This window comes from Thamnophis sirtalis, unplaced genomic scaffold (genome assembly GCF_051295495.1).
Source record: "Thamnophis sirtalis isolate CommonGarterSnake01/CBP01778 unplaced genomic scaffold, rThaSir2_p1.2 scaffold_5, whole genome shotgun sequence".
Taxonomy (NCBI): Eukaryota; Metazoa; Chordata; class Lepidosauria; order Squamata; family Natricidae; genus Thamnophis; species Thamnophis sirtalis.
The window spans coordinates 89986428-90012258 of record NW_028261385.1 but is presented as its reverse complement, the minus strand read 5'-3'; the positions used below and the strand labels follow the sequence as shown (position 1 = coordinate 90012258).

General features: G+C 45.2%; 1 protein-coding gene across 5 annotated transcripts in view; it reads left to right on the top strand.

The window, feature by feature from the left end:
* Positions 1–25831, top strand: part of PALM2AKAP2 (PALM2 and AKAP2 fusion) — a 323435-nt gene that overhangs the window by 141047 nt on the left and 156557 nt on the right. For all 5 annotated transcript variants that reach the window (XM_087716190.1, XM_087716187.1, XM_087716185.1 and 2 more), the window contains 2 exons: positions 9652–9766; positions 14321–14342. In XM_087716190.1, the coding sequence (XP_087572316.1) occupies positions 9652–9766; positions 14321–14342 (137 nt within the window). The remainder of the gene's footprint in view (positions 1–9651; positions 9767–14320; positions 14343–25831) is intronic.

The window sequence follows — 25831 nt, the reverse complement described above, 5'->3', positions numbered from 1 at the left end:
ACATGATGCAGATTCCATGAAATTTATTTCTATGTGCTGCTCCTCTTTACGCTATTTATGGTACACGTAACAAATAAAAACCCTCAGTGTTTAAAGCCCATCAGATCCTTTCCTCCCCTGTCCATAGAGGTAAGAATCTATGAGTGAGAGTAAATTATAGATAGTGTACTGTATATTCCTGCCCACCTAGCAGTTCAAAAGCATGCAAATGTGGTAAGTAAATAGGTACCACTTCAGTGGGAAGGTAATATTGTTCTGTGCGTCTCAGCGTATAGTGGCCACATGACCACGGAAGTGTCTTCAGACAGTGCTGGCTCCCTCGGCTAAGAAACAGAGATGAGCAGCGCTCCCTAGAGTCAGATACAACTAGACAAAGGAAACCTACCTGTACCTTTACTGTAATGAGAGAAATGGATATACCAGTAATATATTGAGGTAGTTTTCACTTTTAGTCAATAATCAATAGTTGTCTAAATATTTGCCAATGAATGCCAATTCTGATGTTACTTTTAATCAGGTAGAGGCAGGTTTAAATTTTCCTAAATAATAAATAAAATTCTTCAGGAGTACATAGGAGTCTCCTGTAAATATGTGCACATAATCTGGAAACCTTTTAAAGTTGTTGGTATTTAAATTGAAACCACATTTAAGAGTTACAAATCATACTATGCATTATATTTGTAGAAAGTAAAATTCTGAATTAACCCACAAACTGGTAGGACTCAATCTTTATCCAAATCTTTACAAAATACAGGATGGGGGAAAAAAGAATAGGAGATGGCCCTGAGGGAGGCTGAGCTTGAGGAAGAGTTCAAACATGTCATCAGTCATGAGTCCTTCATGTCCACAAGGGATCTAAGTCCAGTCTACCTTGAATTCCTTTCTATTCTTAACTCCCGCTAATTTCTCATGACCTTTGGTAGTTCAGATTCTTGTAGAGAGCTTAAGCTTGTTGTTGTTGTTAGTTGTGAAGCTGTGTCTGGCCCATCGCAACCCCATGGACAACATTCCTCCAGGCCTTCCTATCCTCTGTCATCCTCTGGAGTCCATTTAAGCTCACACCTACTGCTTCGGTGACTTCATCCAGCCACCACAATCTCTGCCGTCCCTTTCTTCTTTTGCTCTCAATCTTTCCCAGCATTAAGCTCTTCACCTGTGAGTCCTTCCTTCTCATTAGATGGCCAAAATACTTGAGTTTCAGCTTCAGGATCTGGCCTTCTAACAAGCAGTCAGGGTTGATCTCCTCTAGGACTGACCGGTGTGATCATCTTGCAGGCCAGAAAACTCACAGGAGTCTTCTCCAGCACCATAGTTCAAAGTCCTCAGTTCTTTGGTGCTCAACCTTTCTTATGGTCCAACTTTCACAGCCATACATTGCAACTGGGAAAACCATAGCCTTGACTATATGTACTTTTGTTGGCAGGGTGATGTCTCTGCTTTTTAGCATGCTGTCTAGATTTGCTGTCTAGATATGCCCTGCACGGCATAGTTCATAGCTTCATTGAGCTACGCAAGCTTCTTTGTCACAACAAGGCAGTAATCCATGAAGGGGAGCTTAAGCTTACAATAAACCTTAATACATATTTAAATTGCCTGGATCTCCTGATTTCCCTGGTACTTGACAACCAATGCCATAAAGGGTGAAAGGGAAAAAGCTCAAGACTTTTGGATTTGGATTTTGGATTTTAATAGCATTTATAGGCCGCCCTTTTCCCTGAGGGGACTCAGGGCGGCTTACAATAACAAGGAAGGGGAGTGAAGACAAAACATAAAAAGAAATGTGCAATAACTGAAAAATACTAAAAACACAACATTCTCTCAGCATTCGGGAGGGGCGGAAGAGTTTATCCCCAGGCCTGACGGGCTAGCCAGATCTTGAGGGCTGTACGGAAGGCCTGGACTGTGGTCAGGGTACGAATCTCCACGGGGAGATTGTTCCATAGCGTCGGAGCAGCAACTGAGAAGGCTCTCCTCCGGGTAGTCGCCAGTCGGCACTGACTGGCGGATGGAATACGGAGGAGGCCCGCTCTATGCGATCTGATGGGACGCAGGGAGGTTATTGGCAGAAGGCGGTCTCTCAAATAGTCAGATCCACTACCATGGAGCGCTTTATGGGTGGTAAGTAAGACCTTGAATTGCACCCGGAGATCCACAGGCAGCCAGCGCAGCTCGCGGAGGATAGGTGTTATGTGGGCGAACCGAGGTGCGCCCACAATCACTCGCGCGGCCGCGTTCTGTACTAGCTGAAGTCTCCGGGTGCTCTTCAAGGGCAGCCCCATGTAGAGCACGTTGCAGTATTCCAGCTTAGAGATCACAAGGGCTCGAGTGACTGTCGTGAGAGCCTCCCGATTCAGGTAGGGCCGCAACTGGCGCACCAGGCGAACCTGGGCAAATGCCCCCCTGGTCACAGCCGATAGATGGTGATCAAAACTCAGCTGTGGATCCAGGAGGACTCCCAAGTTGCGGACCCTATCTGAGGGGTATAAATTTTGTCCCCCCAGCCTGATTGATGGTACGGTGGTCAAATTATTGGGAGGAAAACACAACAGCCACTCGGTCTTGTCTGGGTTGAGCACCAGTTTGTTTGCTCTCATCCAGTCTTTAACAGCTTCCAGACCCTGTTCCATCACGTCCACCGCTTCATTGAGTTGGCACGGGGCGGACAGATACAGTTGAGTATCGTCCGCATATTGGTGATACTTTATCCCGTGCCTCCGAATGATCTCGCCCAGCGGTTTCATGTATATGTTGAATAGGAGGGGGGACAAGACCGACCCCTGTGGCACCCCACATGTTAGGGGCCTCGGGGACGATCTCTGCCCACCCACCAACACCGACTGCGACCTGTCCGAGAGGTAGGAGGAGAACCACTGCAAAACAGTGCCGCCCACTCCCACCTCCCGCAGTCGTCGCAGAAGGATACGATGGTCGATGGTATCGAAAGCCGCTGAGAGGTCAAGGAGAACCAGGATGGACGCAAAGCCTCCATCCCTAGCTCTCCAGAGATCATCGGTCAATGCGACCAAAGCAGTTTCTGTGCTGTAACCTGGTCGGAAGCCGGACTGGAAGGGGTCAAGATAGTTTGCTTCCTCCAAGGTACGCTGAAGCTGGAGGGCCACCACTTTCTCAACAACCTTCCCCACATAGGGAAGGTTGGATACTGGACGGTAGTTATTAAGAATAGCTGGATCCAGAGACGGTTTCTTCAGAAGGGGTCTCACCACCGCTGCCTTAAGCTCGGTGGGAAAATGCCCCTCCCGAAGAGATGCCACAGCAACCGCTTGGATCCAGCCTCATGTCACCTCACTGCTGTTGGCAACCAGCCAGGAGGGACACGGGTCCAGTACACAAGTGGAGGTACTCACAGCTCGCATAGCCTTGTCCACATCCCCAGAGGCAACTTCCTGAAACTCAACCCAGAGATGGTTTGCCAAGTCTTTCCCCTGTGTCTCAGCTGGCTCTGCAAGAGTGGAGTCCAGGTCCGCTCGAAACCGGGCAACTTTGATACCTACTCACTCTCCAGGCCTCTAGGAAAGTATGAATGAAGGATCCAAGACTTGAAAAGAAATTATTATTCATTTTCATTTCATTTCATTTTATTTGTCTTGTATGCCGCCCACTCCCGGAGGACTCCGGGCGGCTCACAACAGACAAGGGAAAGGAGATAAATAGACAAGACAACACTTTAAAAAAAAGACGCAACATTCACAATTTCCGTGGGGCTGAGTGTTTCACAAGCCCCCTGGCCTGCTGGAGCAGCCAGGACTTGGTGGCTTTGCGGAAGGCCAGGAGGGTAGTAAGGGTCTGGATCTCCACGGGGAGGTCATTCCAGAGGGCTGGAGCTGCAACAGAGAAGGCTCTCCCCCGGGGAGTCGCCAGCCGACATTGGCTGGCAGATGGAATCCGGAGGAGACCTAACCTGTGAGATCTTATCGGTCTGAGGGAGGTAATCGGCAGGAGGCGGTCTCTCAGGTACCCAGCTCGCGGAGGATAGGTGTGACGTGGGTGTATCTAGGTGCACCCACAATCGCTCGCGCGGCTGCACTCTGGACTAACAGAAGTCTTCGAACACTCTTCAAGGGCAGCCCCATGTAGAGCGCGTTACAATAATCCAGTCTTGAGGTCACAAGGGCGTGAGTGACTGTCTGAAGAGCCTCCCGATCCAGGTAGGGTCGCAATTGGTGCACCAGGCGAACCTGGGCAAAGGTCCCCCTGGTCACAGCCAACAGATGTGTTCTAAAGTCAGCTGGGGATCCAGGAGGACTCCCAAATTGCGAACCCTCTCTGAGGGGGCGTATAATTTCACCCCCCAGCCTGAGAGATGGAATAGTTGGACAATCTTTGGGAGGGAACATCAGAAGCCACTCGGTCTTGTCTGGTTTGAGTGCCAACTTGTTTACTCCCATCCAGATCCTAACAGCCTCCAGGCACTGGCACATCACTTCTACTGCTTCACTGAGTTGGCACGGGGCGGACAGATACAGCTGCGTATCGTCCATGTATTGGTGGTATTTAATCCCATGCCGGCGTATGATCTCACCCAGTGGCTTCATGTAGATGTTAAATAGGAGGGGGGACAGGACCGAACCCTGCGGCACCCCATAATTGAGGGGCCTTGGGGTCGACCTCTGCTCTCCAACCAACACCGACTGCGACTGCGACCTGCCCAAGAGGTAGGGGGAGAACCACCGGAGGACGGTGCCTCCCACTCCCACCTCTCGCAACCGTTGCAGAAGGATACCATGATCGATGGTATCGAAGGCCGCTGAGAGGTCAAGGAGCACAAGGATAGAGGGGTGACCCCTATCCCTGGCTCACCAGAGATCATCGATCAGCACGACCAAAGCAGTTTCCGTGCTGTAACCAGGCCTGAAACACGACTGATAGGAATCTAGATAATCAGTTTCATCCAAGGACCGTCGGAGTTGAGAGGCCACCACTTTCTCAACAACCTTCCCAACTAAGGGAAGGTTGGAGACTGGACGATAGTTGCTCAAAATGGCTGGGTCCAGAGACGGTTTCTTCAGGAGGGGTCTCACCACCGCATCCTTTAGGAGGGGCGGGAAGATTCCCTCCCGGAGAGAGGTGTTAACTATCGTCTGGATCCAGCCGTGTGTCACCTCTCTGCTGGTCGAGACCAGCCAGGAGGGGCACGGGTCCAGTATACAAGTGGAGGCACTCACCGCTCCCATGGCCTTGTCCACTTCCTTAGGAGAAGCAAGTTGAAACTGAATCCATAAAGACCTTCCCCCGGTACCTCGGCTGGTACCGTGCAATTGGAGTCCAGCTCTGTCCGAATTCGAGCGACTTTATCCGTTAAATACTGAACAAATTCCTCAGCTCTACCTTGTAAAGGGTCATCCGCATCCCTCCCTTTCAAGAGGGAGCGGGTTATTCTAAACAAGGCGGCTGGGCGCGATTCAGCGGATTCAATAAGGGCGGCAAAATGCGAACATTTCACCGCCCGTATTGCCACAAGATAGGCTCTGATAAAGGCTCTCATCAGTGCTCGGTCTGACTCAGATTTACTGGCCCTCCAGCGGCGCTCTAGGCATCTTTTTTGGCGCTTCATCTCCCGGAGTTCCTCGGTGAACCAAGGGGCCCTCCTGGATCCGCTGCCTCGGAGAGGTCGCAAAGGCGCAATCCGGTTTAGAGCCCCCGCCGCCGCTGTATTCCAGGCAGCGACTAAGGACTCCACCGGATTGTGGACGATAGTGTCAGGTATTTCCCCAAGCGCCGTCTGAAATCCCATAGGGTCTATCAGGCGCCTGGGGCGGAACCACCTAATCGTTTCCCCCTCCCTACAGTGGGGGATTGGTTTCTGAAAGTCGAGCCTCAGTAGGAAGTGATCAGACCATGACAAGGGCAAGGTTTTAATGCCCTTCAACTCTAGATCACATCTCCACTGCTCCGAAAGGAATACAAGGTCAAGCGTGTGACCCGCTGAATGAGTCGAACCCCGAATTACTTGGGTCAAGTCCATGGTTGTCATGGAAGCCATGAACTCCTGCGCCCCGTCAGAGCGTTCGCCAAGTGTAGGCAGGTTGAAATCCCCCAGAACCATAAGCCTGGGGAACTCTACCGCCAACTCGGCTACTGATTCGAGGAGCGAGGGGAGGGCTGTTGCAACGCTGTTGGGAGGTAGGTACGTTAGCAACAAACCCACTTGACCACCAAGGTCCAACTTCATCAACAGGGACTCACACCCGACAAGCTCTGGAGCAGGGATCCTACGAGGAACTAAAGACCTTCGGACGATGACAGCCACTCCCCCACCCCTTCGCTGAGGTCGCGGCTGATGAAGCACCTGAAATCCTTCTGGGCACATTTCAGTGAGGGGGACTCCTCCCTCCGGGCCCAGCCAGGTTTCAGTAATACATGCCAGGTCTGCCCCCTCGTCTAAAATTAGGTCCCAGACAAGGGGAGCTTTGTGAACCACAGACCTGGCATTTAGCAACAACAGCCTGAGACCAGGGCCCTGACAGTTCTCGCCATCTGGTCCTGGAGTGGAACTAGCAGGGCCGGAAGGAGGGATCTCTGTGACGTAGCGAACCCTCCCTCCCCGGTAATGGCTAGCCCTGAAGTTCCCGTTGTACCTGCCTCTCCCCATAGTGACCATAATGCTCCGGCCCACCCCCGCACCCGTAGACCCCATATCCCCTCCCACAGCCTCCGCACCATCCAGCAGGCGATTTTTGTCACTCATTCTGGGACGGGAGGTAGGCCTGGGCCCCCTACCACTTCTGCAATAGCACTCAGTGGTGGAGGCACCAGGCTATACTCCCAATCCTCTCACACAAACACAGCCACTCATCCATGCATTCCCCACATAGGTCAATTAAAACACAAAAAATACAACAATAATGAAGTTAAAAAGTGGGTACAATCATCAATCAGGTATACCATTCACACCGCATTCCTAAAATTTATGGGGCACTGCGCAAATATAGATTAGTAACTGTGCAGATAGTTCTTAGGGTTTGAGGTAGCTGAGCACCAACGGTGGTATATAGGTAGTATACAGGTGGTAGGCCTAAGTTCTTGGAAGGTATAACAAAGGGTCCAGAGTCTAAAGTCCGGAGCGGCCGAGGTGGATCGTGGAAGAGGGGGTGATATAATAAAAACATTATAAACTAAACCTTATAAACTAAACAGCTAGGTTGGAAGAAATGGGAAATCAAAATATAGTTTTCACCCTTTTTTTAATGAACCTTTGAAATACAGAATTCCAATGAAGAGAGTTTCAGTTAATTACAAGAGATGGAATGTTCTAAGAAATTAGGAAACAAATTTATGTTATAAAGAGCCGAGGTGGAGCAGTGGTTAGGGCGCAGTACTGCAGGCCACTTCAGCTGACTGTTATCTGCAGTTCAGCGGTTCAAATCTCACTGGCTCAAGGTTGACTCAGCCTTCCATCCTTCCGAGGTGGGTGAAATGAGGACCCAAACTGTGGGGGCAATGTGCTGGCTCTGTAAACGGCTTAGAGAGGGCTGAAAGCCCTATGAAGTGGTATATAAGTCTAACTGCTATTGCTATTTCTATTGCTATAAAGTCATTCCTTTTTTTAAAAAAAATCTAGTTTAAAAAAAATATTAATTAAATTTATATACTGCCCATCTTGTTATTAAAATAACTTGAGACAGTTAATTCTTGGAATAAGTACTATTTTTGTAGATAGATATCTTTCTTTTCATATAACAGTGCTCCAGAACTTCAGAAGATGTCATTTTTAGAATCTGGTTGCCATGAAAATTAAATCTTCTTACATGTTTTGTTAATTTGCTCTATCAAAATATTTGCATGTTATAAATTTAATCAGATGTACAAATATTATCTGAAGAAACATCTAAACATCATTAACGGCAGTGTTGGAGGTTAGTGAAATAAGTAAAATAAGAAAAAGAAAAGAAAATGTAGAAAGGGCAGCTAACGCTAATGAGCAAAATAGGTGATACTTGTTAAACTATAACATGGGCATTTTAGTTTTAATCAGTAGATTAACGGACATATGATAAATATATTCAATCTATGTTTTATCCATGCAAAAGTGTTACACAGTTCAGATTCTTCACAATAAAATTGGTCTGACTGGAATGAGGAGATTTCTTAAGAGGGACCACATTCTGGCTCTGTTCCCTCCACATAATTAACCCGGCGATCTAGTAACCTAGTCACATCTCTTGGTCAATGATTTTAGTAGCCTCTACAAGAGTAGGTGGGACTTGTGACCTTAACCAGTATTATAAAGATTCAAGGGTTTCAGAACACTGTTAGGGAATTTTGTACTGGAGATTGTAATAGCTTTTCCTGCTGCTCTATAGCTCTGTAATTCTTTTTCTTGGAGAGCTGGTTGGAGAAGGCCCTTGAATGTAAAAAACAAACCCAGAGCTGTTTAGGGCCGTGATGGTGAACATGTGGCACGCAGAGCCCTCTCTGTGGGCACCTCAGCCGTCGCCCTAGCCCAGCTCCACCATGCATGTGTGCACACCTCCAGCCAGCCAGCTGGTTTTTGGATCTCTGCCGCACATGCGCAGGGTTGGGGCACATGCAGGGGATGTGCATGTGTGGGGGAACTTGCATTGCATTTTGGGGCCTTGTGCAGCACCCCTGTGCCCCATTTTGGCTTCCAGGTTGATGGAGAAGGCCTTCCGGGCCCAAAATGGGGCACGAGGGTGCCCCATTTTGGGCCTGAAAGGCCTCCTGCACCAACCAAGCCAAAACTGGGTGTGGGGGTGCCCCTGTGCCCATTTTTCATCTGGAAAGCCTCCACCAACCTGGAAGCCAAAAATGAGCAAGGGAGGGCAGGACGCATATGTGGGTGGGGTTGCACACGCAAACACAGGGTGTGTGGAGGTGGGGGATTATGTGCACATTGCATTATGAGTGTGGATATGCTTTTGGCACATGACGGCAAAAAGGTTAGCCACCACTGGTTTAGGGTAAAACTGTCCCTTCTTGATCTCCCAGATAATTGGGAATAGCTATTTCCTTATTCACAGTGACCCTTTTGTGTTCTCTCAAATAAACCTACATAATTGTCAGGATAAAATGGTGATCAGAGAAAACTCCATATTGAGTAAATGGGGGGGGGGGATATAATAAAAAGGTAACATTTTGTTCTCATCCAGAATATCTGCAAACCAGAATAGATTAATCCAAAGGAATTGCTGTATATCAGTTCAAATGCAGGTTTTGTTTACATTTTGAGTTGAAATATAGATTACAGTGTACTTATAATAAACTTATTTTACTGATTTTCTTGTTAATATTCTTATTTCTAAAGTAAACCAATGTGGTCCATAATGGGTATCAATGATTCCTTTCCTTTCTCCCTTTTTACTTTCCTTTCCTTTCCTTCCTATTTTTGGAGGGACATCTGCAAAAGAAAGACTCGCTTTTCCTGGTACAAAAACTCCTAGTCCACCTTTAGTTGAAAGTGAATTAAAATGAGAGAATTGCATCGTAACCTAATTAATAATTCTCACTTTATTTATTCAGTTGCCAATAGTTACATTGATAATTTGATATTAAAGAAAACAACAGGATACATTTGCATATTCAGATAACATCTTGCAGCTAAGCCAAATGTATGCCTTCTTGATTGGACATATCGTTCCAGATGAATAAATTTTTCTGTAATATATTTTCCAGATTAGAACAAGAAATAGGAAAGCTTGAATGTGAAGAATCCCAAATATCTGCCAAAGAACAGATCATCTTAGAAAAACTAAAGGAGACAGAAAAATCTTTTGAGGACTTACAAAAGGTAAGCTGAAAAACAAAATCCAAACAACTTGATCTTAAGAGAAAACTTTTCTTTCCAACTACATACAAATAGAGATAGGTATAATGGAGAAGAAGAAGAAGGTGGTCAGATTAAGATCAGATAATAGAAAATAAACTTTATTTGTTTATTAAATTTGTTTCCTGCCTTTAACACTAATTCATAGCTATATACAGTGACGTGCGGTGAAGTTCACGGCCGGTGAGGCAAGCGGGCAGGACCTCTATATTCTCCTCCCCCCACCCTCCAATCTATGGCGGCAGGACCAAGCCGTTCCGGGGAAAAAAAACCTGCCTGCCTCTTGCCTTTGAAGGAGAGGAGGAGGAGGAGGGTACCCGCTTGGGGAGGGGAGGTAGGACAAGCTGAAGGGTTCATCTCCCCACCGCATAAAGATCGGAGGGCTTGCCTCGGAGCCCGCCTCTCCAAGCGCGTGCTCGCTCGCTATAGCTGGGTGAGGGGGCCGGCGGGGGCTTTAAGGCAAGCGTCTGAATGCAAGAAATGAATAATCTCCCCAAGCAGCCTCACACACCAGAAGCACCGAGGACGGGCAGCAGCGGCTGGCGTTGGCAGAGCCCCCACCCTCACGCGCCAGGATTTTCCTTGTGACATTTTGCCTCCACCCCCCAGCGACCGGAATATTGCGTGTGCACGCGCCATCCACCCCCCTCACCCCAGCTACAGCTGAGGAGAGGGAGGAAAGCCAAGGAGAGCTCCCCCTTCCCATGCAAAGCCCCCTTAAAGTAGAGAACAAGCCCGTTCTATGGCAGACAGGCACGCTGGCACTTTAAAGTGCATGCCGGCACTTTAGCTTGTCCCTCAGCCGCCAGCCGGAAACCCCCGGCTAAGCGTTTTGTGGCTGGCTGAAATGCGCGGACATTTCCAGCCACCCACAGGGGGACTAGGAGGGAAGGAGTCGCTCCTCGGGAGTCTATCTAGCCAGCAGCCCCAGGAGACACCCCCCGCCCCCCAGAGAAGAATTGGGGCCACCAAAGCTCCCACACCCACCCACCTTTGGGATGCAAGAGACAGCAAGGCTTGCAGCGAAGGGAATCTGGACCCTGGGAAGGTTGGGGAGGGGTGAAGAGCGAGCCTCCTCCTTCTCCCCACTCCTCTCTCCTCTGAAGCACGCCCTCCGAAATAACCCACCCAACGTAAGCATGCTCAAGAAGACACGATTGGCTGCTTCCAGATCAGGAGGCGGGAGAATTAGTGCCTCTTTTCCATCTGAACTTCTTTGCCTTTTAACTCTTTCTTAACTTTTAGAAGGCGAAAAATTCCTTATGGAAAAGAGGCCCCGAGTTCTCTCGCCTCCTGCTTTGGTTAACATTAAGCAGACACCAAGCCACTGTGAGCTGGAATCTGGTAGCAACTATCTTGGCTTTAATTATTTTTTAAAAAATATTTAAATTTCTTTTCTTTTCCTGAGGAGAGTGGTGAGGCTCCGCCTCCCTTGCCTCTAGTGACTGCACGTCCCTGGCTATATAGAGTAGCCAGATATTCAAGTTAATCATGAGAAGGTTTTGCCTTCAACATAAGATGTGTACTGAAAGGATAACAATATCATTACAACACAAAATGAGATTTAGTGGCTGGATACTTACTCAAAAGCAAGTCTTACAGAGGTCAGTGCAGTTAAATACCTTCTCACAGGCAAGTATCTACAGCAATCTCCCTAATTTCAAATCCATTCCTACTACTGCTACACTAACTGGGAAGATAGGCCCTGCAGTTGAAATATATCTAGGGCAGGGGTTTCAAACCCACATGTGTCACAGCGACATCATGTAACATATTAGGACTTTTCCCCCCTTCATTAAAATGGGGATGGGCGTGGTCAGTGCATTACACTTCCAGCCCATGGGCCAGGACTTTGACAACCCTCATCTAGGGGGTGCCAGTTTAAGGAATGCAGGCTCATTAGTCCTGCAATTTAAGAGTGATGAAAAAAATAAATCACTATATCTAGTGATAAGTGGAAGTAGAATGGCTTATATATTTAAATATTACTAAATGCTATCTAGTTTAACTTGAAAATTTAAGATTAAATATTCTAAAGCCCTTGTTTGGATTAAAATTGATCTCACAGATTATTATTATAATCCAGAACCACCAAATGGAGATTTAATCTGCAAACATCTTTATGTCTAACTGCCAAAATACTTCAGAGATGTATTTTGATGGCCCCTTATATAAAATTACTCATGAGACTATCATTGATTTATGCATTAACTGAAGAGTTTGTTTTTCCAAATAAGCTTTTAGAATGCTGAACATATTTAGGCAAGAAATATTCAATTTAGAAGAAATTGAAATTTGAACCTATACAGCTAGCAATAAAGAAATTCATACTATCCCAGAACATTGTTAAATCAAGTGTTCTCTTTCAATAATTCTTGTTGCTTTGTCAAACTTCTTCCTTTTTCCAAGTCAGATAAAGTCATGGGACATTACCTACATCAAATTCAAATTGATTCAATCAATTTTTATTTATTCTGGTCCTCAACCAGAATGTCTCCCAGAATAGCTTACTTTTCAGTTAGAAACTACAAAAGTAAAATTTTATAATCTTAAAATGCACCAGTGAAGGAAGAAAATCAATAGAGGGAGGACAAAACAAAATGTATACACCAGCTTCTACTATCACTAAATTCTTACAATATCTGTTCAGGAACAATGGAGTCAAAAGAAACTTTTCTCTCAGCAACTTCAGTGAAATGGCCCTGCTTCTTATCCCTGCTCTGACAGAATGAAGCTACACTTCATTTAGTACTTAATTAAGATACTTAAAATGCAATTTACAGTGCGCTGTGTTAGGGGAGGTCATTTTAGGCTGATTCAAAAGCAATGAACTTGATCTGAATTCAGCACAGGCTCTGTAGTTCCCATAGTAATAATCCACAAATTACATTGATTTCACAGCAGGATCCACATGCATGGCTATATTCTGGAAGAAAGTTGAAATATTCATCCTGCCCAACAGGAGCATAAATCATTCTTTCTCTCAAAGAAACTTCCATTTTTAAAATTAAGGCCACATAAGACAATGCTGTTGGGAGGCTGAACATGTTTAGGCAAAAGAAGAAAACAAAATTAGGTGAAATGGATAGCATAAAGGTTAATTAATTAATTAATTATTACAAAGAACATTTATGAATTCTAAAGAAGCGTTGGCACCTAGACAAGCTTCCATTGCCAGAATTAAAGAAGAGTATGTCAATTAAATTACAAAATGAATATAACATACATCTGGTTCTGATTACATATACAACTTGCAAATTCCTTTACACTACACATAACACATGTTTCAAGCAGTAGAAGAGAATATTTGTAGCTCAGATTTGAACTGTCGAGTCCTTAGTGCTCTCTGAGCTTGGATGTTTCTTTGCAGACATTTCATTACCTGATTAGGTAACATCCTCAGCGCATAATAAGTCGGGTAATGAAATGCCTGCAAGAAATCAACCAAACTCCCAAAGCATCAAGGACTCCATATGCTCCAACTGCATGTGCATAGCTATTTATCAGGAGGTTGCCATTTCTATTTCTGAGAGCTATGGACTCTTCAGCAGCCTTAGAACAGCTTCTGATATGTCTGATAAACAGGGTTAGTGATGCTTCGTTATTTGAAACCGTATCTGGTTCACCTTGTAGAGTTCCGCCTCTTGCTGACTGTAGAGACAAGAAAGCCGTTATAATTGAGGAACAGGTCCACTTGTGTATATGTCCATCCATGCTGGATGAGAAAAAAAAGAAGCTTCTGTTTCTTACAACCAAGCCTGAAAAGAAACTGAGCTACCAGTCATGAGACAAGATCAGCCCAAGCCAACACGGACAATGGATAATAGGAGATATAATTCAAAATAATTGTAGAATGGATATTAGCCTGTTTTAATATGTGCTTGGCTTCCTAGTAGCACTGCTTCCTTCCAATGAGCTGCGATGGCGCAGTGGTTAGAGTGCAGTACTGCAGCCTACTTCTGCTGACTGCCAGCTGCTGCAATTTGGCAGGTCAAATCTCATCAGGCTCAGGGTTGACTCAGCCTTCCATCCTTCCGAGGTGGGTAAAATGAGGATCCAGATTGTTGGGGGCAATAGGCTGATTCTGTAAACCACTTAGAGAGGGCTGTAAAGCACTGTGAAGCAGTATATAAGTGCTATTTCTATTGCTACTAAATGGATAGGGAAAGAAGCCTTTATTTTCCTACTCATTGGGAATGGTGCATCTCACAGTAGTGGGAAAATGAATGGGTCACCTACTTACAAATAAGAACAGGAACAAAGTATTGAATAAAGCGTCAATGGAAGAATTGAGCATGAATATAGTTGAGCAAGAGAAAATGTATGCATGAATTATATTTAAATGTAAATCTAATCCCCATCTGTGACCAGCTCCAAATGCCTCCCCCTTAAGAGTGGCTTCCTGCCTATTCCTAATTTATAGGACTACTGTAAATAATATTAATATGTTATGTGGCAAGCACTTTGAACACTAATATTATATCAAACTAATTGATTTCAATGCTTTTGATATTTCAGAGTTTCTCACACCAAGATGGAGGTAAGTAGTTTGCTTTTCTTTCATACTTGATATCTTTAACTATATATTATTATATATGAGCATTTTATTTAGTACTTTGCTACTTTTTAACACATATATACTAAGCTTCAAAATGCTGTTAGCCAAAGAGAGAATATGGAATAAAGCTTTTTCAAAAGTCCTTGATGCCGGCAATAAGCTTTCTTTAGATTTCATGTGCCATAGCTCAAGATAAACCCTATTCTATATGTATCTGACAGCAACGGGGCATATATGCATACAAATATAGATTTCATGATGTAATTTAATGATAATGATAACCAGGTACTTCCATACTAAACACAATTATTTGAAAATAAATCTTAGCATTTGGAGACAAAGCAGATCTTAATAGCACAGAAGAAACCCCCACCCCCAAATGACCCTCATAGAGAATGTTGGGGTGCAATAAAAACAAAAAACAAATTTGGACCCATTCAACTGCTCTTTATATTGTGTGTGTGGATGTGGACATATTTATTTCCAATAAGACTTATTAAATTCATGTAATCTAGCAATCCGGTGTCAGCAATGTTGTTGCACTTTTGTGTAAAATCCTCAGAATATAAAATTTAAAAATCAGTACAAAAGAACACACAAACCACTTGCTGGAAAAAGCAGAAGAAAATATGTAGTGTACATACAAACAATGCCAGAAAATCAGCTAATTTAATTGCCCTCCCAATCAAAGAACTAGCATTCTTTAGGAAGAGCATAAAATGTGTGTTTATAAGGAGCGCTCAAAAGATGTGTGGATCGCTATGGAAAGTATTGAACAGGTGATCAGGTAAGCTCTATGAAAGCCATGTGCATGATCTCCTGAAGTCCAATCAAAACAGCCCTAGAGGGCAGTTTCCACAATCAGAGGGAAGAAAGCATGCTCACAACAACCTAAAGGCTTATACAGGTAGTCTTTGACTTACAACCATACTTGAGCCCAATATTTCTGTTGTTAAGGGAGACATTTGTTAAGTGAGTTTTGGCTCATTTTATGACCTTTCCTGCCACAGTTGTTAAGTGAATCACTGCAGTTGCTAAGTTATTAAGTGAAGTTGTGGATATTCCAACACTGGAGGTTTTTAAAAAGAGATTGGATAACCTTTTGTCTGAAATGGTATAGGCATTCCTGCTTGAGCAGAAGGTTGGACTAGAAAACTCCAAGGTCCCTTCCAACTCTGTTATTCTGAATCTGGCTTCCCCATTGATTTTTCTTGTCAGAAGTTTGCAAAAGGTGATCAGGTGTTTTTGGAACACAGAAATGGTCATAAGTGTGAACCAGTTTCCAAGCATCTGAATTTTTATCACATGAGCATGGGGATGCTACAAAGGTCGTAAGAGTGAAAAATAGTCATAAGTCATTTTTTTCAGTGCTGTTGTAACTTTGAACGGTAACTAAATGAACTGGTGTAAGTTGAGGATTACCTCTCTGGGGGCTGTGCAGATTCCCAGACCCTTGACTGCATCAATACCAAAGATGAAATGTGCTAGATGATATCCAGGCCAAAAATTATGGTGTGAGGTAAGAGGGAAAATACAATATTAAAATCAGAACTAATTGAGGGTGACTAATGCAGAGTCTTGAGGACATGGCATTGAAAGAAGCTACCAAGTCATGAAAGGCCAACCTGGTTGTTTGCTGTAAAACACATTGACCTAGCAGTCCCTGAAAGCGCACTTATGAGGGAGTAGCTTCCGAAACTTCTGTGGAGTTCCACCCTGATAGCATATAAGGTCATTTGGATAGGTCCACCTAGATAGCGCGCATGACACAAACACACACACCATATATCCAGATGGCATGCCCAGATAACCACCAGACAAAAAGCAGAAAGCTGTGAGTTCAAGTTCTACCTTAGCCATGAAAGTCATCGGGATAAATTTGGACCAGTCACTCTCAACCCAACCCACCTCACAAGGTTGCCATGTAAAAAATAGGAGGAGGAAGGTACGTATGTTGGATATATTTGCTACTTTGAGTTATCCATACAAATAATGAAGATGGGAGACAAATCAGGGGTGAAATACTACCGGTTTGGACCGGTTCGCCTGAACTGGTAGTAAAAAATGCTAGTTCTGACAATCAGCTGCGTGACAATCAGCTGTGCTGCACAATTCATTGACAATCTGCTGTGCTGCGCGATTTATCACGAAGCGAACCAGTAGCAGACTTCAGAGCATTTCACCCCTGATACAAATACATACATACTGTACATATATAAATACACACACACACACACACTCGTACATACATATACATATACATACATAATGGTCCCTTTCAAATGTATTGGGCTTCAGCCTTCAGAACTGAAGGCCAGCATGCAATTGATGTTGTCACTTGTAAGATTCCAGAGTTCTGAATTTACAAAGAGGCCTTGGTGCTCTGTAACACATTTCTGCTGCGATGCAAGTTAGGCTGTTAGTTATTAAAAACAGCATGAGTTTCATATCTGGAAAGGAGGATAAGAAGCTATCTGCACATCTCAAAATAGGTAAATCACAACCGAGTTCTAAAACTAGAGGAGGCTTGTTTAAAATAACCCAGAAGGAACTGCTTGCCAAAAATGAGAGACATCATCACTCAACACATTGCTGTTATCAATTACTACTCAATTATGTGCTACGCCCAGACATGTATCCTGAATTATGTCAGTTTGTATGGAAACAGTTTATTGATTATACCATAATATATAAATCTTTTTCACAGTATTTTTGAATCTGCATACTGAAAAAGCAATAATAGTAATAATAGTATAACAACAATACTGCCTAAATGCAATATAATCTTACAAATCCTAGAGTTGCTTGAATATCCTTTTATTGTTAATGTAGGTAGTCCTTGACTTATGACATGGATGTCAAACTCACCGTGTTAGGTTGCCATCACATGATGTATTGTAACATTTTCCCCCTTGGCAGCACTGGGGTGGGCATGGCCTGTGCGGGACTCATCTGGCCCACCAGTTTGACACTCCTGACTTATGACCACAATTGAATCCAAAATTTCTGTTGCTAAGCAAGATACTTGTTGAGTTTTGCCCCATTTTACGACCTTATCACAATTATTAAGTGAATCAGTGCAGTTGTTAAGTTAGGAATACGGTTAAGTGAATCTGGCTTCCCCATTGACTTTGCTTGTAAGAAATTTGCAAAATGTGATCCTATGATCCAGGGACACTGCAGCTGTCATAAATAAATATGAATCGATTGCCAAGCATCCGAATTTTGATCATGTGACACTGGGGATGCTGCAATACTGAAAATGTTCATCAATCATTTTTTCAGTATAATTGTAAATTTGAACAATCACTAAACAAACTGTTGTAAGTTGAGGATTACCTGTATATTGTTTTAAGAAAATAAATTAATAATACAATAAATAGGCATGATGTTGCAAGGCTCCTCGTCTAGAATTCAGTACATTATCTCTTCTACCTACCAGTTATTAATTAATTGTTATTAATTATTAATTAATTGTTTGTTCTATAACTTGCTCCTTTAAGGCAATTTAAAAATAATAGCCCAAATTTAAAGATTCACAAAAGACTCATGCAGACATCCCGGTGTTTTTACAAGGAGGTTTTTCTGCTACACCAGAGTAAAATCAGTAGGTCTCTGTTATAATTATTTACATAGATTACATTCAGAGTTATGCCCTGCAGCAAAGTTGCAAAGTGAAAGTAGGAAAGAGCATCATTTGTGTGAAAAGAGGAGCAATAAAGTGAGAACTAGTCTAAATTGGATGTCAGGTGCGACTTCATTTAATAATCAGGAAAGAAACCACTCAACTCCATTTGTTTGAAATTAAGTGTACTTTTACTAATTACAAATGAATAGTAGCGAAGCAAAGCTGAATCTGGTTAATTAGGTGCGAAAGCAAAGAATATCATCTATAGTTCAATCCCCTCCCCTTGGCACCCCAGTCCATAGTCCAATTATAATTCACCCAACTGTCAGGTGGGAGACATCTTCAAAAAACATCACCAGGATGGAATGCTGGACAGTTAATCTTGGCGGGAAATCCCTTCCTCCACATGCGCAATGAGATGGTCAGGCCAGCGTCTAGAATCTTCCTCCAGCACATAATGATTCCCTTCCCAAATACCATGTCCCCCTCCCTGTTTGAATGGCAGCCGAAGCAGCAGCAAAGCAGAGGCTGACATCCGGCCCTCCTCCAGAAAAGGGCGGTCAGACCTGAAGAAACAAAAAGAACACAAACAAACCAACAGACAACAAGACACGAAAGAGAGAAAGGGGAAGGGAGAAAAAACAAAAAAAAAGGAAAATTAGCAGACTGTCCAAGAATCAGGGCTTGTCAGGATAAGCAGAGTAGAACTTGCAGAGCAGACGAGGAGCTCGAACATGGGACTCGTCAACCCATTCAGCGTGAGATGGGGAAAAATGCTTCCAAGCCACCAGGTACTGGACACGGTTCCGCCGTTTACAAGAGTCCAAAATCTCACAGATCTCAAAATGCTGTTCTCCCTCTATCAACAGCGGGGTAGGTGGAGGAGGAAGAGGTGCTCTCCAGGAAGAAGTGAGTTGAGGCTTCAGGTTCTTAACATGAAAAACAGGGTAAACTACCTGCTTAGGTAACTGGAGACAGATGGAGACAGGGTTGATGATCTTGACAATTGGAAATGAGCCAACATACTTGGGGCCCAGCTTCTTCGACTTCTGTGTGGTTTGAAGAAATCTAGTGGATAAATAAACTTGATCACCAACCTTATATTCATGGGGTTTAGCCCTTTTCTTATCAGCCTGTTTCTTATGAGCGTGGTGCGCAGCATCTAGAGTCTGGAGAGCCAAAGGCCAGATGTCCTGAAGGCAATCACTCCACTCGGACAGCGAAGATACTTGCGGCTGCTTGCGAGGAATCTCAGGAATGGGGATAATATCCTGGCCGTACACCACACGAAAAGGGGTAAAGCCAGTGCTGCTGTGCACAGAATTGTTGTAAGCCACCTCAGCATGAGGCAACAATTCCACCCAATCATCTTGTTGGTAGTTGATGAAACAATGTAAATATTGTTCCAGCACAGAATTAGTCCTCTCGCAGGCCCCATTAGTTTGAGGGTGGTGGGAGGAGCTTAACCCCATGGGCGGAGCCAATCCACTTCAGGAATTATTTCCAGAAGAGGGAGGTGAACTGAACACCTCTGTCCGAAATGATGCGGTCGGGTACCCCATGTGAGGGATATATATGTGAGATGACCATCTTAGTGAGAGATTTAGCGGAAGGGATCTTGGAGCAAGGGATGAAATGAACTTGCTTGGAGAATAAGTCAGTAACAACCCAGATCACAGTGTTTCCTTGACTTTCCGGAAGTTCAACAATGAAATCCATGGAGATCTACTTCCATGCAGCTACTGGGCGGGCCACCGCCTGGAGCAACCCCTGGGGCTTACCCGGAAAGCGTTTAGCCGCGGCACAAACTGGACAGCTAGCTACATAAGCCTCAATGTCTTTTTTCAGTGATAGCCACCAAAATTGCCTCTTAACGAGGTGCAGGGTCTTAACAAACCCAAAGTGTCCAGCCATCCGGGAATCATGAGCCCATTGAAGTACAATGGTCCTAATGGACACAGGGATGTATAACTTTGCTCCAATCCAAGCCAATCCATCTTTTAGAGTGCATTCATCCATGTGTTGCTGGAACCAGTCATCCTCAGTAAGGGCCTTTTTTAGGTTAGATAGAAAGTCCTCAGTGACTTCCAATTTGGAAGTTGTTTGACTTCTGGTAACAACAGGAGCAGCTAGGAATTTTGTGGGAATGACAGGCTGGACAACACTGAGCTTTGGACAGTTGTACTGAGGGAGTCTGGACAAAGCATCAGCCATAAAGTTTTTTCCTCCCGGAATGTATTTCAAGGTAAAATTGAATCTATTGAAATGCTGAGCCCAGCACATCTGCTTAGGAGAAAGTTTTCTGGGGGTTCTCAATGCCTCCAAGTTTTTATGGTCAGTCCACACCTCGAAAGGGTGCTTGGTGCCCTCCAGAAAATGGTGCCACGTGGATAAAGCCCAGAAAACAACAAAAGCCTCTTTCTCCCAAATAGCCCAATGTCTTTCTGTGTCGGTCAGTTTGTGAGAGGTGTAAGCGCATGGTTGTAATTTACCTTGGCTATTTGCTTGAAGTAGTACAGCTCCCACTGTCACATCACTGGCGTCAGCCTGGACCACAAAAGGTGTGTCCATGTCAGGGTGCTTGAGGACCGGTTCCTTCGCAAAGAGGCGTTTCAACTTCTCGAAAGCAGCTTGACAGTCCATAGTCCAGTCCAACAGTTTGCTAGGTTTAGGCTTAGCCCCTTTCTTCGATTTAATGAGGTTAGTTATAGGGAGAGCTATCTTAGCGGAGGGAATAAATTGACGATAGAAGTTAGCAAATCCCCAAAATCTCTGTAACTGCTTACGTGTACGTGGGGCCTCCCACTCAGTGACAGCTCTGACCTTAGCGGGGTCCATTTCTATCCCCTTGTGGGAGATCCGATAGCCCAGGTAATCAACTTTTTCCTGATGAAATTCGCACTTGGACAACTTGGCATACAGTTCTGCCACTCGGAGTTTTTTCAGAACTGTGCAAACAAGTTTCACGTGTTCTTCACGTGTTTCCGTGTAAATAAGGATATCGTCTAAATAGACCATTACGCCTTTGTAAAGATGGTCATGTAAAACCTCATTAATTAACGCATGAAGACCGCTGGCGCCCCCTGGAGGCCAAATGGCATTACCCGAAATTGGAAACAACCAAGGGGGCAGTTGAAAGCAGTTTTCCATTCGTTCCCCTCTTTAATTCTGACTCTATAGTACGCTTCCCTTAGGTCCAATTTAGTGAAAATTCGGCCCTTCCCCAGTTGGGCCAGCATGTCCTTCATCAGTGGTAAGGGGTACACTTTCTGAGCAGAGATGCAGTTCAGATTTTTGAAATTAACATCTTTCTTTTCTCTGAACAATACTGGAGCCGCTACCTTGGGCCTTGCTGGTTCAATGAATCCCCTTTCCAAGTTTTTGTCAATGAATTTCCTCATTTCCTCCATCTCTTTAGGGGTCATTGAATATATTTGGGGCTTTGGAAGCTTTACTACAGGTAAAATATCAATGGTGCAGTCTGTGGGTCTGTGAGGGGGTAATTTATGAGAAGATTTTTCACTAAAAACATCCTTGAGGTCCCAATATTCCCTTGGAATTCTTTCCTCCCCCTCAATTTTCTCCTGCCCCCTGGCTGCCAGTGTGGGGGTAGTAGTGTCAGAGTCTGGAGCTTCAACTTTCCCTTCAGGTGGTGTGGCTATCCGAATCCGCAACCACCCCTCTCTCCAGTTAATGCGTGGGTTCCATCTACAGAGCCAGGGGAGTCCTAGAATAAGGGGCCGGTCCATCCCAGGTGCTACAATAAAAGTTATTATTTCTTGGTGGGTACCCATCCACATCTCGATGGGTTCTGTGGAAAAATGAGCAGGACCGCCCCCCGCAATAGAGCCATCTATCTGGCAAAAAGCAATGGGGATTTTTAAAGTTTTTAGTTTCAAGCCCAGCTTCTCAACCATTTCAGGCCTTATCATGCAACGGGAACACCCAGAATCTAATAGAGCCATAAGTTTTTCTTTTTCGCCAGAAGAGGGCACCCTAAGCTCGACGGGAATAAGCATGGGGCCAGATCGCGAACTTACCCAGCGATGAGAATCCTCATCATCACTGTCGTCAGAAGAGCTAGGACTTCCGTTTCCCCCCTCCTCTGGCTCGAAGCGTCGAGAAACATCTTCCCCAGCAAAGGCGGCCTCCTTTCTTTTGCCTGGAGGCTTCTCAGGTTTCCTCTCCCTCCGGGGGGGTGGAACAGAGTAGGTCAGCTTCATTCGGCAATTCACAGCATGGTCTTCTTCCTGGTCGCTTTCATGTAAAGACATTTTTCTTTTCTTTCTATGAGGGCACCCCCCTCGGAAGTTGTTCGCTCCGGGTTGGGTGCAAGGTGAGATTCTGCTTATTGTCAGGTGCGACTTCATTTAATAATCAGGAAAGAAACCACTCAACTCTATTTGTTTGAAATTAAGTGTACTTTTACTAATTACAAACGAATAGTAGCGAAGCAAAGCTGAATCTGGTTAATTAGGTGCGAAAGCAAAGAATATCATCTATAGTTCAATCCCCTCCCCTTGGCACCCCAGTCCATAGTCCAATTATAATTCACCCAACTGTCAGGTGGGAGACATCTTCAAAAAAACATCACCAGGATGGAATGCTGGACAGTTAACCTTGGCGGGAAACTCCCTTCCTCCACATGTGCAATGAGATGGTCAGGCCAGCATCTAGAATCTTCCTCCAGCACATAATGATTCCCTTCCCAAATACCATGCCCCCCCTCTCCCCGTTTCAATGGCAGCTGAAGCAGCAGCAAAACAGAGGCTGACACTGGAGATGTAGCAAAAGGCCATGGAGTCTTATGATCAAGTTAATCATCTCCACCTGCGCTATTGGTGGCCTGCCTGTTTGTTGTGGAGATTTTGGAAATTGTTGTTTTAACCATTCAATCATGTCCAACTTTGTATGCTTTTTTTACATATTTGCTTTTTTGGGATACAGCATCCTTTAATAAATTTGTCTGGAGTATATTTGTTATAATCAGTTTAAATTGCCCTCTTCTATTTATAGCTGGTGGCATAGCATTTAATTTTTCTACTTTAAAACTCAATTAATCCCATCAAAAAATAAATAAATAAAGACCTTTTAAAGTGACCATACAAACATCTTATTAGATATTGGGATGAATTAAATTGTACGTGATATATGGACTGTATATGGTGACAGTTCATAATCTGAAAATCAGTGAAGAAAAAAAGGAATGCAACCATTTTGATATCGCCATAATTTCAATGGAATTACTCAATTATGTGAGCTGCAGATAAAGAATCATGCATTCCTTGGTCAAATGGGAAGAATCCCTTTTTAAAATCAGCATCCCCACTATCACATTCTTTAAAATAACATGGAGCTGCTATCAAGCTTAGCGCCATTGTGAGCAAAATTGTGAAGGACTAATCCTCCTCCCCGATAGCTTCCTCCTGTCACCATCACCCCCATGTAGCTGAGGGTTTATGTGAACAACAACAACAAAGCCAAGAGAGTTTTTTGGCAGCCCTATTTTTGGAGGGCCACTTGAGGGCTTATCTGTATCAGCAGCAGAAATAGAAGACTAATCTTCTGTTGACCTTTTCTTCTCTGTTCAAATGACATGGTTAACTGTTGTGACTCAGCAGCAGTCTTCTGTGAGTCTTTTCGGAATGCAAGATTAACGATGCAGCTGGGGCTCGTTAGTGGGGTTTTGGAGATAAAAAGACGGATGCTGCCACGCCCTAGTCGCAGGAGTCAACGTTCCTTCATGCGTTCCTTGGTTCATACAACATTGATTAATCAGCAGTCGTGGTTTACACTTGGAAAAGTGCTTGGTTTTATGTAACCCTGATTCAAGGATACACTTGGAGAAGTGCATTGCGTTGTAAGAGGTTTTGTTTAGTATTCTATTATCTCGTTAGAGACTGTATTTATGTTATTTTTGGGCTCACAGCCAGTCGGAGCCAAGAATTGATAAAAAGACTTCCTTTTAAGTTTGTCTGCTTGCCATTTGTTAAGAGCCGTGAAGGGGGGACAGAACAGATTGACTCCTGCCTGACAAGCCTTCATTTCCGTAATTATGGAGCAGCTGATGGCTGAAAATAGACTAATGGCACAACAAATCGTAATGTTGTCGGATCAAATTCCACAGTTGCAGAGAGCTGCACCCCCCCCCCTCTCAGCCAAGGAGGAAGTGCCCAGTAGCCATGCCAGATAAATATGATGGGAGTCTGGCTATGTTTGCTGCATTTCTGGGACAATGCCAGCTGTTCCTGAGCTTGAGAGCAGAAGACTTTCCCACTGACCGGACGAAGGTGGGATTCATTATCAGCTTGCTCTCAGGCACAGCTGCTTGTTGGGCTACCCCCTTGTTAGTTCAGCAGAGCCCTTTGTTGGATGACTTCCAGGGCTTTTGCCAGTATTTCAAACGGATGTTTGAAGATCCGATCAAGGGGGAAACATCTGCTAGAAGTCTGAAGTCACTGCAGCAGGGGAGTAGTTCATTGCAGGACTATGTGACGGAATTCAGGCTGCGTAGCCAGGATTTCACGTGGAATAAAACAGCTCTAATGGACACGTTCCAGGATGGATTGTCTGAGGCATTGCAGGATGAACTGGCGAGGGTGGACAGGCCACTGACGTTCGACGCGTTGGTCCACCTGTGCCTCCGGATAGACGCCTGGCTGCAGAGGCAAAGGCCTCGCTGTGTATTCCAGAAGACCACCAGCATGCTGGTTCAGCAAGGGACTGCAGTGGACTGAGAGGAGCCCATGGAGTTGGGTGCTGTCAGACCTCGAGTGTCACAGACAGAGATGGACAGACGAAGTCCGGAGGGATTGTGTTTCTACTGTGGGGATCTTGGACACCTGGCAGGGAGCTGCCCCAAGAAGAACAGAAGGGTTGCACGGACTGCAGCCGTCCCTCAGCAATGCACTATCAGGTCGGACAACCAGCACGTTGGTGCGGCCATGATACCCCGTTCGCACAAGATAGCGTGCGTTCGGGGGGGGGGTGAAGTCACAGGGCAGATGCCCTGCCGAATTAAGTAGAGAACTCTGGCCCTGCGAACTCACTTCCACCTCGGACTGTTCTACCCGTTGCATCCTGCGCTGCTGTTTGTCATCCCGTGAGCATGCAGTCTCTGATACGGGATGTGCAGCGGGGTGACGATTGGGTGGAGCGACAAAAGGCGGAAGTGGGGCCGGCGTTCCCATGGACTTTGGAAGGGGATCTTTTGACGTGTCGGGGCCGGCTCTATGTTCCCCCAGGGCACATCCGTCGACGGGTGCTCACGCAGATTCATTGCGCGTCTGTGTCAAGACATTGGGGGTTTGTTCAGACGTTGCGCCTGGCCTCCCGTCAATTTTGGTGGCCCCATCTGAAAAATGACGTGCGGAGGTGCGTGAAGTCATGTGCCCAGTGTCATTGGGCCTGGTCTACAAAGAGAACTCTCCCGAGATTCCAGCCTTTGTCGACTCCGGTCCCCGCAGCACTGGACTTTGTCTCTAGGTTCCCAGTGGGGTGCCAGTGTCCTGGACCAAGTTCCGGGGAGGCTGTCACCAACCCTTCTGGGCCACACCCCGATCATCGAAACTGGGGGAAGGGCTCTGCGGGAGGGGATGGTGTGGTGGCTCGGCCGGAGTCGGTAGAGCTGCCGTCAACCTCTGACGGAGGGGGGCTGGTGGGTCGGCCTTGCAGAGGGTGGAGGACCCTGGACAGGGTGTTAAGGCTCGGCCAAAGCTGGTAGAGGTGCCATCAACCTCCGACGGTAGGGGGGCTGGTGGGTCGGCCTTGCAGACGGTGGAGGACTCTGGACAGGGTGTTAAGGCTCGGCCGAAGCTGGTAGAGCTGCCATCAACCTCCGACG